Source organism: Macrobrachium nipponense, chromosome 18 (genome assembly GCF_015104395.2).
Source record: "Macrobrachium nipponense isolate FS-2020 chromosome 18, ASM1510439v2, whole genome shotgun sequence".
In the NCBI taxonomy this organism is placed as follows: domain Eukaryota; kingdom Metazoa; phylum Arthropoda; class Malacostraca; order Decapoda; family Palaemonidae; genus Macrobrachium; species Macrobrachium nipponense.
In genome coordinates, this window is record NC_087211.1 from 74,234,242 (window position 1) to 74,249,681 (window position 15,440).

Here is a 15,440-nt window from a genome sequence, read left to right on the forward strand (position 1 = left end):
CACAAAATTTTGTTCCACATAGTACACATATTCTAGCAGGTCCACATTTTATAACCTTATTGGAAGGAGGATAGCAGTCTTAAGAGATGAGTGCCAACATAGTCTAGTCATTATGGTATTAGTTTAGACCTCTACAATGTCTTTGATTTAGGCAAAATACTACAAGTTGGTTAGCTTCTGTTAACCTATTGGGGATGAACTGAAATATATTTCATATACGTACTGGTTTATATATAGGTGTTCTACAGTCTCTGCAGTGGTTGGTAATTCCTCAGTACAGTTTTTGCCCTCCCTCGATTCAATATCGACCACAAAATATAAATGCAATATACAGTACTAAAAGAAAGTTTTGTGCGGCATTGCAAATATTTTGTCACTGTTGTAATACCAGAACATGTATATACTGCAGTTTTTTTTCTTTTTTAATTATAGATTGTGATGGTTCGTGATTTTTATAATTACAGTATTTCTACTGGACAACATCCTGATATGGGGAAAGTCCCCTGTTACATCACACTGGCAGTGCCCATGATTACCATTAGTGGAGCGCAAAGTTTTCTGATTCACTACTGCTGTTTTACATTTAATTAAGGAGTTCTGTACTTGAAGGTTACTTGAGTAATAAACTTTGATCATATATAGTACTTATTGTATATGGATATAGGTAGCCCAATTTTTAATTTTTTTTGTGATTAACTCTGTTTTGGTGTACTACAGTATTTTGCTCCCAAGCAAAGTACTTTATTGTAATTTTTCTTTTGTTTTCATGTCATTACATTAGCTTCCCCTGGGAAGCACAGGGAGGTTATTAATGTAGCATGTTCATTTAACACTTACCAAGGCATTGAATTGATGGGAACTTTAGTAAGTTAGTAAGAAATTCATGTAGCTTCCCAGATGGACACCATCACAGTACCTCTACATGTAACATAAATGCAGATTCCACCTTCAGATGCCAGCCATTGTAATTACAAAAGTTATATTTGATATTTTTATTAATTCATAACTTTGGGAATTATTTATACACTAAATCTGTTTATTTCATTTCATGACAGTTATTTTGACAGAAACCTAAATGTTAAAGCTTTGTTAAATTGTTACCTCTTAGAGTATAAGTTTTACGACAATAATTTTCATTTTATACATTAATTATAAGTTTTATGAAAATTTTTATTTCTTACTATTAAAGGTCATAATTTTATTTCATATTACATGTTGTAAACTTATTTAATACAGCATAGGAGCTTGCTTAATACTTTGTTGTTTATGAAAATAATTTTTTTCCTCTGCAGTATTGTTTAGACAAAGACAGTCCAGTTACCAGTTGCTTTATGAGCAAGAGCTACTGTCAGCACAGGCTATCTTAATCTATAAAAAAGAAAAAATGTAGCCTATTATTACACACGGCCAGCTTAAACTACAACAAAAAGGCAGTACGGTATTTGCTATTTTGCAATGTGATTTCCTGAGAGTTTGTGAATAGCACACTTTAAGTGAATCAAAGCTGGGTTCTAATATACGTGCATACTGTATTACCAGCTTTTATTATTTTACTTATATAAATTATATTATTATAATATCATTTGCATTGAAATCAGGTATATAATGTATTTATTTCCCACATAGTTGACATAAATTTCAACACTTGTTAGTCATGTTTCATTGTCAAGTTCCTTCATGTAGTTTGTGCTTCCATGTAGTAGCCATAAATGTAAGCGAATATCTCATAGAAAAGACATTTCCTAGTTCAGAATTATGTACTGTAGAGTGATGTTCTTTACCACATCCTCTGTCATCTGCTCTTTCCTTTTATTTATGGATCCATGTGGTTTGCTGCTTTTATGAGAAGGCATTTAGAGGTTATAGGTTATTGTTGCAATTCTTTTGTACTCTTATCCTTTCACAGCAACATTCTTGTTTCTACTGCAGATAAAGCTGTACTATCCATACACCTGCTCATCAGGTGCTGACATTTTCTGCTTCTTCAGCTTTATCTTTTGATTTTGGATCTTGGCCTTATTACCTGGACCTTCACTGTGTCTTCAATTGGAAAATTATTTGATCTTATTGGGAAAACCCTACACTTACAATCACTCTTGCTGTAGGGAGCACATACAGTATAATCTTTCTTATTACATATTGCATATGTTTTTTCCCCCAGTTCCCAGATTAAAATTGCATTACCTTGCCACTCGGTAAAATTTCCTTCTCTGTGGCAAGAAATCTGGAGAAACATTCTTGTCTCAGAGGAGGAAGATTTATTGAACATGATTGCCATTATGAAAAAATTTTATGAAGATAAGAAGTATTGTTTTTAATGTAACCTGCTTCTTCAGATAATCATTTAGATTTGGTCACTTTTGTTTTGTTTTCATAATCTCTTGATGAGGAATGCCAATGAGCAGAGTAAGAGACTGAAATTTCAACACCACTGATCTTACAAGACTGCTTCCAAAGTTGTAATTATGCTTGATCGTTATGCTTGCCGGTATATCCTCAGTTAGCACCACTAGCTCTTTTCCTCGAGTTCCATCAAATTCATGGTTTGTATATAAAAAAAATTAGGAATTCCATATTTCTTGTAAAATACGATAATTTGATTTAAGGGACTTTAATTATTTAGTTGGTTTATACTTTACCTCACATCATTCATATTTGTCATGTATAGACTTCAGTTTTGCTACCTGGAATCTGGAGAGGCCTATGTTTTCCAGTAACAGGAAGTGTGTGTTGATTATGATATTCAAGTAACTCGTATGTTGTCTCCCAAACAGTATAAATACATGAGGACTTGGGAATTCTTAAGACCCAGTGTTTCAGCGAAAGTTGTCAAAATACTGTAAATATATAATGCTTAATGATTGCTATCTAGTCGGCTGCTATGAGCAAGAGCCCGTGCTGGCATAAAGCCAGCGTAATCAACAATAACATATTGCTATCTCTGTCTATAAATTAGGGCCTTAATTTTGAGAAGTGTCTCATTGCATAAAAGTCTCAAAGTCTTGAGAGGATAAAAAAAAATAGTAAGGTATTGTTTATTGGATAAATGAGAAGGCCAAACTATGTCCAGTCACATTTGGGTTGGCAAGAAAATTGCAATAAAGATTTATTAACATTAATCTACAATCTTCTCATTACAGACTTCATATGTTGAGTTATTCTTTGTAGTAGTCAATGGCAGATCTAGAAATCATTCATGGGGGCACTTCGGATTTTTTATACATAACATATTCACATATGGTACATATATATCAATATTTATACATAATGTATCATCATATCCACATAAATATTGTATGTACTGAGAAAGAGAGAGAGAGAGAGTTTATAATTATGAAGATTGTCACATTGTGTCTAACAGCTGTACTTATAAAGAAGTAGGAGGAGCAATTGCTTCGGCAAATACAAGCTTTAAATAACATGTGCATAAAGAACAAAATAATCGTATAATTTTATTTTCAGTGTTTCTATCAATTTAACTTGTATGCAGTGAGTACATATGATCAAATTTTAATTATCCAAAGGGGGGATCACATGACCAGGTGGCCCCCTTACATCCACCATTAGTAGTAGTCTTAGCAGCACACGATTTACCTCAGTAGTTAATGTTATAATTCAATCACCAAGTGATGCTGAAAGAATGTGCTGCAGTGGTAACCTGTGGGAAAATAGAATGAAGCACTGGAAATTACCACAGGACGTGACACAGGTCTAAAGACACATCCTGAAATAATTGAATATGATCAAGTATTATTACAGAGGTGATGCTTTGTAAAAATCAAAATTTTGTTTCTTACCTTATTATTTATTATTTTTTTTGTTATTTATTGGATACATCTGTACTTCCAAGCACTATCAATATTAACCAAGTACAGTTAGTGTCAGTTTAACACAAGTGGCTTAGCGAAATAATGCATGCTTCTTGTTGAAATACCAAGCTAGTGATTGCAGATTTAATGTATAGGTACACCATTACATAAATGAAGTGCGGGTTTACTTAAAATGAAGGTGAAACTCTTTGATTTATGCTAATTGTAACATCAGTTGCAACCACCTAAGAGACAAATGTGCCAGTTAGTTAGAAAATTAAGTGTAAATTATAAAATTTACATTTATTTTCAAGTGAGTTCATAATGCTTTTTCCATATACATATTTGAATACATTAGTCCTCCTAGTGCTGAAATTCCACCATCCTTCCATAAATACATCAAGGTAAGTCAGTGCTTTCATCTGTGCTATTACCATCATAATTATGATATATACTGTTGACTGTACTGAATAGTACAGTAGTATAGGGTAAACATAAGTACTGTACGTACGGTGTAAATTTAGACTTGAAGTGTGGAAATTATAGGAGTGGCAGCCATACCTATCGAAATACACTAACGTTCATCACCAAGTATTGCATGGCATTTTAACTAAGCTGTGGTTTACAATTTTCAGGAAAAAAAAAAATTTAACCATGTTTTGATGCACTTCAAAATGATTCCAGTAAAGATTGTAAGAAAATCAAGTGAGCTAGTCCTTCCCACTAATATACACCACGACTTATGAAACCTATTAAAAATAAAGAGGCAGACTTATGTAAGTCTAAAAATGATTAGACAGTAAATTCTCTCAATAACCAAGCATTGTTATTAGTAACTATTGACTTTGTGCCCTCCATTAGTCCAGTAACTTTTAAAGTTTTTGAATGAAGAAGTGTACTTGAAATGTTCTCAACATAAATATCACCTTGAAACATGTTAAGAATATAAGCTGCTTGTTTTCACAACTGTTAGTGGAAATTACCGTACATATATATAATGTATATTAGAAATGATGTTTGGATCATGGTACAGCCATGTTAAAAAAAAAATTAGCATTAAAACCATTTGGGATACAAGGGAAAATTTTAACCCTAGCCTAGGATAAGTTTTCCTTGACAAAAATTCTTATAAAACTTAATATATCCACAACTCAGATGATGAAATTGTATATACTATTGCCATAAAATTTGTAACTTACACTTAATTTTGGCACCTGTAATAAGATTTGAATGATAGCTGTTATACAGGATGTATTGGTTGTGCACAATAATCAGAGATACAAGCCATTATTGTATTTTGTTTTTTCAGCCGTCACAACGGATGCCGCAAATTGAATTAAAATAACAATGAGAGCAAAGCAAAGAACAATGTAAAATACCAGGAGGTGTGTAGGTGACAGAGGGTAAGTAATGCTGACTGTGCCAAAGGATGGTCTGGCCTATTTGAGAATGTGGCCACATAATCTGCAGCATGTATAGAGCACTCAGGAGACTGCTCTTCCCCTCATATATACATTTTAGAGTGATATATACAGTAAAAGCTTCCATCTTACCTTACTGGGAATTGACAAAAAGCAATCATTCTTAGTCATCTCAGCAAAGGGAATTTTTTGCCTGGCCTAGGTTTTGTGGACAGTAGATGCCTGTTTATAGACACCTGGGCCAAATCTTCATTTATACATGGGTAGTTTCCGGCATCAAGAAGACAAACACTTTTGACCCTTTGAACTAGCAACTTAATTCCAAAAACAGCATCAGTGCCTGCATTTCTTTAATAAATCAAGAAAATATATAAGATATATATACTATGTATGGATAAATATTTTTCCAGGATTTCAGGCATGTGTCTGTTATCTAAAAAGAAGAAATCAGGTACAGTACTATAATAATGTTCATTACTGCAGTCGTTAAGTACAGTATGTAATGCCTACAGTGCATCACATGAGGTGCACTGATGGCACTGCCTCCTTACGGCGCTAACTGTTGAGTATGGAAATAAACCACCCGATTTGAAATAAACAGGATATTCTGTGATCATGTCCTAAAAACACACCAAACTAACCTTACTGGCATACATAATGAGTTAATATTAAAATATATTACAGTATGTACCGAATAAAACATTATATCCCAGTATTGAGTTAAGTTTAAAATGCCAATGTTAGCAAATCAGGCTACTATTAGCATTACCAAATGAATGAACTACGTAATTATGCAATATAGTTTTCTTCAATCAACTTTTCAAAACAAACATTTAGTTAGTTATGAATATCTGGTCGAGAACGAACACTTTAATTTTATTAAGAATAGTATACAGACATGATTAAATTTCACTTACATCTGACAGCAACTAATTCAAGATAAATCACTGGATATAAGCTGGTGATGCCTGTCATTCCTTTATATACTATGTTGACATCTCCCAACCTTTCTGCATGAATCTCAATTCTGAAAAACAAAGGAAAATCATGTAATTATCAGAACTGAAGATTTCTAATTCATAGATGCAGTCTCAAAAATCTTTGTGATCAGTAAGAAAAAACAAAGCACTTCAATCTTGAAAAGCATAATCTGGTATCCAGTGCAGTAATGTTTGCTAATACCTAGAAAAGAACCAACTTATCCCATAGATATGGTTTGACATTCTTTCTCATTTACTTGACATTCTTTCTCCTTCTATACAGACTAGAGGTTTGTATCATAATGCCACTTTTAAAATTTCAAATATAATCCTACAAGATTAAAAGCCAGTTTACTTCAAATTAAACATAAAAGAAGAAATTGAAGGAAAAGAATGCAACAAAATTTTGTACCTGATAAAGAGCCTTAGTCATACTAGACAATTTTATTAGTGCTTGGGGGATGAAATCCATAAAGACATATTCAAGTCAATAAGGTGAAAGGGGACTTGCACACTTTTAAAAATTCCACCATCTTGAAGTGCCCCCACAGTCAACACTCTCAACATTCTTCACCCTGCCTATGCAGACAAGCTACCCCTAACCTCAACATTATCTATCCAATCTTTCATGTAATCAGTTACCACTGCCCTAAACATTCTCTCTTGCTACACCGACCATCATGACTGAGGATGATTTTAACCCACTGCCCTTCTCAGGAGGTAAAACAGAGGTACTCACCTACAAGTTCGATTCATTCAAGTGATTATGACCAAATCTGGCACAGGTTTGAGCAAACTCCAGTACAGCAAATTGCCAGGCCTACTGGCATACTGTGAAGAATCCCCCAGTGCCTATGGTAAGTACTGTACGATGCACTATATTATATGGTGATTAAAAAAACCCACTTTTCTTAATGAAAATATTTGGTTTCATTTTGCACTTAGACATACAGTACTGATTTGGGAAGGTTTGGCATTCTTACCTGCAAACAACACATTTAGAGGATTATTCACTTTCAGGTACTGTCTGGGGTTTGGCTACAACATTACAGGTATAGGGCTTCACCAGCCCATGGCCTTGAACGTTGAAACAAAAATACAGTAAAAATCTACGTAACAGCAAATTTGAAACAGATTTCAGTCTACTTCTCATATTAAGCAAATTAAGAATAGTTATTGAAAAAAAAAACTCCAATATCAAGACATACATATAGAATACAAAACTGCAGTAAACTGTAATATGCTTGCTATACGGCAATGTTTACAGTGGCATAAAATTGCCAAAAATTTATAAACAGATAACTGATATAGGTATCTTTACCGTACTAAATAACCAAACTATGATTAACAGATGAAACTGTAACTAAAATTCTTCACATACCTACTAAACTAACCAATTTTGGGAAAAACTACCAAGTAAGGTTGTGAATGGTACTACAGTACAGTAAAACCTCACTTCAGCAGACCCAGATCCAACGGACATCAAATTTAATGGACAAAATCCGACAAAGGGTAGTGGCTGCTGTCATTTACATTTACTCGCTCGCTAAACTTGGAACTTGTGCAAAATTGGAATTTAACAGTATATTTCTGTGTATAATACAACCTTTATATGAGATGAGGTAAAAATCATGGCAAAATTTCATAAAGTTATCTCATACTTGTAGTATAAGATGGCTGCTAACTGACATAACCATCTGAGTACAGGATAGCTTTTGCAACAACAGATATCTCATGAAATATTGTTTATGTAAAGATATTACAAATGCAGTTTTACTTACTGTATACTTATGAATTCAAAATAAACAAAACAAAGACAACTATATTTCATGTTTTTCCTATACACATCCCCTAAAAGGGAAATATTTTGTTTACATTTCATCGCCAAACTCAAACAACTAACAATAATGTACGATAATTATCATTCACATGACTGAATTGTTCTAAATAGTTATTTACCACCAATATAAAGATTAATTTTTCATGAAAAATTAATATTTTAAAATGTTAATATCATAATTACACTACCATTCAAATGTTTTAAAGGTTACCAAAATATAAAGGTTGCTGTGTGCACAACCATAACTCTATGATTACATTATGTCAGCTGGGCTTGCAAGATAAAAGCTGATTTCATTGATTTGGAATTATTCTTCAAATAGGCTATTTATTATGAAGATATGCCAATAATATATAAGAGAAAATGGTTTTATTACCTATATTATTAGTTTATTTCATAATGTGAATCTTTTCATGTATGTCATGGTTGTCACACCTAAGACAAGGTTCGCCTACCGATAAACATCACTTGTGAAATAAAAAAAAGATAACAATGCTTCACTTCAACAGATGATCAGCTTTAACGGACAACCTTTCCCCCTATTAGTCCATTAAGAGAGGTTTCACTATACACTATCATTCAATTCAGGAAAAGATTTAGATCAAGACTTTTGTTTCTGGGCATCTCCTTAGTTAGAATAGTCTTTGGGATAGATCAATGATTGTATTCTGAATAAAAATTGAGAGGGCATTTTAACTGGCTTCACCTGCTTATACAACCTGCCCCCACCCCCCATCCAACCTAAGGCACTGTAAATTAAAGCAATAGGGTTGCTCTTTCATGGATTTAAGTATGCACTTAGTATTAAGCTATTAAGACAACTTAGCTTAAAAACAAAAAATGAAAAATTGAACACTCAAGAATGAGCGCGTATTGGTATAAATAAAATAAAATTACTTCAACGACAAGTACTGTATATCAATAACATCCATGGTGCATGATACATTCTGCCATATTCAAATTAGGGGCATAATAGACAAAATATAAATGTCATGTGTAGGTGTAGTATCCTACATCAGAAACACTTGAGACATACCATTCTTAATTGCATAAATTTCTTTTATTTGTCACCTTTGTAGGGCTTATAGGCTACATGTTCATAACTTTCTGCCCATCACAGTCTATAAATTAGTCAACCTTAAATAAAATTTTACAAATAACACAGCATGGGTGAGGTGGAAAGAAACTGCATCAAATTAATAGAGAAAAATAGGGATTGTACTATTTTACGTTGCAGAAATCTTTTTGTAAAGGTTGACTATAGTATGGAAAGCTTCATGGCCAGAATATAGTGGAAGTATCACACAGAGACCAAGATGGCAAAGTCATTTAGTCATTACTGTAGAAATGGAATTGCCAGGGTGAGAAAACCTGTAGGAAAACCAAGGAAATCATTGGGGAAGGGCATAATTGGCAGCCTGGGTATACCAGATGGAACTTTCGGAAATGGGCATCAAACGCGACTTCTTGTTGGTGAGAAACGGAGCTAAAGACCTCTACTCTGGTGTCAGGACGCATTATAATGTACTTTTCTTGGGGTTGTACACATTGATCGTACATGGTCTACCCCTGTACCATGCGGTTTTTTACCCTATTGTTATTATTGTTGAATGTAACTAGGTATCTAAAGCCCGGGACGCAGTGTTACCATACGCAAACACCACAGGCGGATGGACAGATGGAAAAAAACCGAGTAGGGTAAAAAACCGCATGGTACAGGGGTGGACCATGTACGATCAATGTGAACAACCCCAAAAAAAGTACATTATAACGCGTCCTGACATCGGAGATGGGCATCAGACGTGACTTCTTGTTGGTGAGAAACGGAGCTAAAGACCTCTACTCCGGTGTCAGGACGCGTTATAATGTAGTTTTCTTGGGGTTGTACACATTGATCGTACATGGTCCACCCCTGTACCGTGCGGTTTTTTACCCTATAGGTATTGGGGCGTCCTATGCATTTCGCCGTGTTTAGTACTAACCCCTAGAGATTAATTACAGTCGAGCCCCAAAATATAATGGTAAATTGTTAATAAACAACCCAAATACTATAGGAAACTGTAATTCCCAAAGAAATACTCGATGCAGTTATTAACTTGATCTACCATAAAATCATTTCAGCTAATTATCAACCTTAACCTATGGATCCATGACACTAACAACCATGAACAAATTGCTAACGGGCCGCAGCGATCTAGCTGTATTTTATCCTAGGTGGCCCAAACTAATTCTGGAAGATTCAACATTATCCTAGCTGAACAGCTTCAGCTGCCATTATTTCCGATAAGCTAACACCTAGGCTAAGTTCGTAGCCTTGAGGAAGTCACACAGGCCTATGATATAAATTTACATAACCAAATGATCTTGCCAAAGTTTAACCTACGTATTTTATTCTAAAATCAGAGAGAGTATACTAGCTAGGCTATCTCATTAACTTATCAAACGAACGTACTTACCATACTATTCGTATAAAGAAATAACCGGACCATTAGTTGCTTTCAACAAAATAATTGGTTAACAGATTGACAACGGATGGTGTAGGCCACCAAAGACAGGCATTGTTGCCAAGTCTAACTGTCATCTGGAGCCAGTTTATCCCTACGTGCAAAATGTTGAAATTCCCTAAACATAATAATTATATTGTAAAAATTAATTTATAATTACTCCCGATGTAAATAAATATAAAAGATATACAATATAAAATGTAAAACCAATAAAAAAAAATAAAATATGTATGGATTGAAATAATATTAAATAATATCAAAGATAAATAATAAATATGATATAAATTGACGTACCAAATGATCTTGCCAAAGTTTTAGCCTACGTATTTTATTCTAAAATCAAGAGAGAGTATACTAGGCTATCTCATTAACTTATCAAACGAACGTACTTACCATACGAATCGTATAAAGAAATAACAGGACCATTAGTTGCTTTCAACACCAAAGACAGGCAGTGTTGCCAAGTCTAAGTGTCATCTGGAGCCAGTTTATCCCTACGCAAAATGTGAAATGTCCCTATGTTTCTAGGGATTTTTTCTTTGGAGCAATCTACCAAAAACATTAGTTTGCACGTTGTTTTTACTTAAGAATACTGGTATATACAACAAATAAAAAGTAATGTAACCAAAAACATATTCTCATACTGACAAAGAAAATGAAACATCTTATTTTCACTTGTAGTAACAAATTAAAAAATGCGAATTTCCATATTTGAAACGCTAGTAAACAAATACAGGGCAAAAATAAACATCTATAATCTCTGGTTTTGAAATGCTATAAACTTGGTATGAACTCCTGTTAATATATTATATATATATATATATATATATATATATATATATATATATATATATATATATATATATATATATATATATATAATATATATATATATATAGGTTCTAGCATCCCAAAACCAGAGATTATACATATTTTATTTTTACTCAGTACGTGTTTACTTAGCGTTTCAAATAAGGAAATTCAATTTTTTTTCTTTTCTGTGAATTTGTGTATGCACTACCTAGTAGTACAAGTGAAAATAAGATGATTTTTTTTTCAGTAAGAAAAAATATTTTTGGTCACAGTACTTTTCTCTAAATGTATTTCTACTACCAGTATTCATAAGTAAAACAACGTGCAAACTAATGTTTTTGGTAGATTATGCCAAAGAAAAACGTAGGGACATTCTTCTGAAAATCCCTAGAAACATCAGGACATTTCACATTCTGCGTAGGGATAAACTGGCTCCAGATGACCGATTGACTTGGCAACACTGTACTGGCAACGGAATGGGGGAATTAACGTATAAAAATGTTGATTATCTATGTCAAATTTATGCAAAATGGGGTACAACGAAAGGATACCATGATTATTTTTTATTGCAAATACTTTCGTGAGAGTCAATTTTTAACTATATACAGGTTAGATAGAGTTTTAATATATTACGTCTGGCAACAACACACATACAGGGTACCAAAAACGATTAAAACTGAAAATCGACATCTGCGCCCAAAACCATCCCCTTAAGGATGACGAGCCAATAATTATGCTGTTGAAATGTTCATATATTTTCGTAGTGCACTACCAGATCCAAATAGCATACACTCAGTGTCAAAAAGAACACACGAAAAGTAAATGCTAAGAGACATTACAAACTATCCACATTACAGTTGACACAAAAAGATAACCTCAGGTAAAGTTTTCATTGACGAAGACGTTCGCCGGAACTGTTATCAGAAGGCGGCTGTACACAAACATCTACACACTATATTATATATATATATATATATATATATATATATATATATATATATATAATATATATAAATATAAAGTATCCTTGTCACAATGATCCCTTTATTTAGGTCTTGCCTTGACAGTGTTGCCACGCCACACAGTAACAGTGCAACAGTGAAGCAGGTGAGACAAGTTACTCACTTTGCTAAAGGGAGATCTTTTCCAGCACAATCGCTGCCTTTTATTGCTATGGGTAATAAGTCATAAGGCAAATGGTTTGCTTTTTGAGTCTTTGAATATGTATATTATTAATTAATTTAGAGATTTGTATTGCAATTCACACCTTAATATACATTATAGTATTTTCTTGCATTCTTAGGTCAGCATATAAATCTATCAGGTCGGACAGGTGAGAGAGAAGGTCCAGCTGACATGAGTGCTACATCCACCATTCAGTCTGAAACGGAAAAAGACCGTGATGCTTAAGCAATATTTGAAAGGTCACAAAAGATTAACCAGGTATTATCTGAAGTTACTGTAATTAAGTGTATCAATTTCTTTGACATTATTTATAAGTTACTTGCTATCATATATATGACTATATTGTTTGTTAGTTTCAGTGCAAACTCCTCACATTTATACAAGGCTCAGTAGGTCAGGGCTAGCAGCTTTGATTACTCTTAAGTTAATGAAATATCTCAAATTTTTGAACTTTTATGTAATAAAAATTGTCCATATTCTGGAACATTTTTAGCTTCTGCTGGTTCAGGGTTCTCAGAAAATGACCAGTTTTTACTGATACTGAATGGAGACCCACATCTTGGCCTTAGAGAAGGAATTGATATGGTAGTATAAGAATGATACCCGGGAGAAACATAAGCAGTGAATTTACCCCTTTTTAAGTATAGTTTATCCTTACTTCATGACCACCAATAACTCTCTACAGATAGTTTTCATAAAATGTCTTTTCACTTCTGGGAGGGGAAAGCACATGCAAAAATTGAGGTAATTTTGCAGTAAAATATGAATATGACTCATAACAGTTAAATATATGTATGGGATTAATAATAACTTTTTTCTTGGCAGGAACTAAAAAGGTCAAGCAGATGATAAGATATACAGAGGCATAAATCACTACACTGAGTTCTCTGAGAAGAAGGATACAGCACTAAGTAACGCTGCCAAAGGAGGAGTGCGGAAAGGACTCATTCGAGCACCTGATCACTTGCGAACAACCGTGAGATGTGATTACCAACCTGATCTTTGCAAAGATTATAAAGAAACTGGATTTTGTGGTTTTGGAGGTAATATTGGAGTTTTACTTCATTTTTGCAATAACACCAAGATATTAAACGCCGCTCACAAGGTAGTAACCCTTGCGGGTGTTAATAAACCCTTGTAGGTGTTAATAACTATATGTAACCAGCCCGAGAGGAGCCTTTATTATGCTCAGAGGTCTGGATAAACTAATCCTTTATATAATAATAATATAATAATATAATAATAATAATAATAATAATAATAATAATAATAAAATAATAATAATAATAATAATAATAATAATAATATAACTATATGTAGTTCTGAAAAGGTATTTGGTCCCCGGTAACATTACAGTTTTAGGACTTTTATTTTTCATACACATTTGTTCCTATTTCTTCCATTCTCCTATTCTACTTTTGAGCTCCATATCTTGCTAGAAATTTCAGGAAAATGGCATACATGATACCATAGTTAGTTAGATGTACAAAATCACCAAGTAATGCAGACACTTGTAGGACCCGCAAAGTATTTTCTTTCTAAACGAAGTGAAAATAGGGCTGGTAACGCTGAAAAGTGTAACAGAAAGGTGGTAAGAAACCAATGGGAAAAGAAAAGGTAGGAAGTAATGCAGCTGGGACCAAAGGGAGGCTGCAATAAACCTTGGATTGTGGCATATATAAGTCGTCTTTTGTAAAATGTATTGTTTCATGTGTACAAACAAACCCTTCAGGCTAGCCTTCAGCTACTAGGTTGGTTTGAACAAATTTATTACAGGTTATGCTTCAGGGTAGCATTATCTTTAATAGTTTATCCAGACTACTTGTGAATTTTGTTTTAAAATATATAAATTTGATTTGACAGACAGCTGCAAGTTCCTTCATGACCGCATTGACTACAAGTTGGGATGGCAGCTGGATATGGAGTCTTCCAAAGAAAGAAGGGTCGCAGGTGACAGCGATTCAGACGAGAACTGGGAAATACCAAGTGATGACGACATTTACCTTTCAAGTGTTTCATATGCCGAGAATCCTTTGTTGATCGTGTGGTAACAAAGTGTCAACGCTACTTTTGTGAAAAATGCGCTCTTGAACAATTTAAGAAGACCAAACGTTGTTATGTTTGCGCAGAAAATACTGGGGTATTACTTAATCCAACCCAAGAACTCATTGTAAAGTTGAAAATGGGTGAGAATGATGACTGATTAAGTGAAGATGTTCGTGAAATGTTACCCATAAAACCTTTTTTGGTCAGCATATTAATTTTTTATGTATAAATTATAGCCTTGTCATGATTTTTAGATGCAGTCTTTACCAAACTTTGTTGTGTATCAGAAACATACTTAAAACATGTTGAAGATTGATAAACACTAACAAACCTAACATCAGTGTGCTATCTTATTACGCTCCTCATTTGAGAAGCATGTAGGTACATTCGTATTTTTGCAGTGTTTAATTAATGGTCAGTGTTTCATCAGAAAAATTTTTCTCACACAAATACGAACCTTTGTTTTATGCATTAGTTTATCTGTGAAAAACAGAGGAAACGGAATGAATTACACTAACAAAAGGCCTCCAGCGTGCACTATCCATAAGGATGCGGAGAGATTTGAATGTCTATTAACAAGCCAGCACTTTCATCAGCTTTTATCCCTTTTACACTCCAAAACATGGATTTACCCGACACAATCACTTTGCCTTACCCTTCACAAGCTTATGACCATATTTTTAGACAGCCGTTTAAAACATAAAAAATGAACATATTTCTTTTGCAATGACTGTATCGAGTTTATACTCAATAAGATATATTTTTTTATATTTTAAAGTTCTTGCCTGTGTTCCTACTTACATATGTTTCATCATCAGTTTACTGAGAGGTAAATATAACTT

At 33.6% G+C, this 15,440-nt stretch overlaps 1 protein-coding gene and 1 long non-coding RNA gene across 5 annotated transcripts; one reads left to right on the forward strand and one right to left on the reverse strand.

The window, feature by feature from the left end:
* Positions 1 to 2,704: 2,704 nt before the first annotated feature.
* LOC135197184 (uncharacterized) lies at positions 2,705 to 11,048 on the reverse strand. Of its 4 annotated transcripts, none has more exons than XR_010310566.1 (5): positions 10,507 to 10,611; positions 6,950 to 7,193; positions 6,148 to 6,257; positions 5,363 to 5,578; positions 2,705 to 3,658 (listed from the first exon to the last, which is right to left on the reverse strand). It is a non-coding gene; the product is annotated as an uncharacterized LOC135197184 (long non-coding RNA). The 4 variants fall into 4 exon arrangements; XR_010310565.1 differs by lacking the exon at positions 10,507 to 10,611 and adding an exon at positions 10,948 to 11,019 and having other exon boundaries at positions 2,706 to 3,658; XR_010310568.1 differs by lacking the exons at positions 6,950 to 7,193; positions 10,507 to 10,611 and adding an exon at positions 10,948 to 11,048 and having other exon boundaries at positions 2,707 to 3,658.
* A 1,354-nt stretch (positions 11,049 to 12,402) lies between these two features.
* Positions 12,403 to 14,844, forward strand: LOC135196646 (E3 ubiquitin-protein ligase RNF113A-like). The gene is given in 5 exon segments (XM_064223486.1): positions 12,403 to 12,474; positions 12,652 to 12,766; positions 13,389 to 13,595; positions 14,416 to 14,547; positions 14,550 to 14,844. Coding segments are annotated over 5 exon segments (732 nt in total). The 3' UTR covers positions 14,756 to 14,844.
* Positions 14,845 to 15,440: the final 596 nt, after the last annotated feature.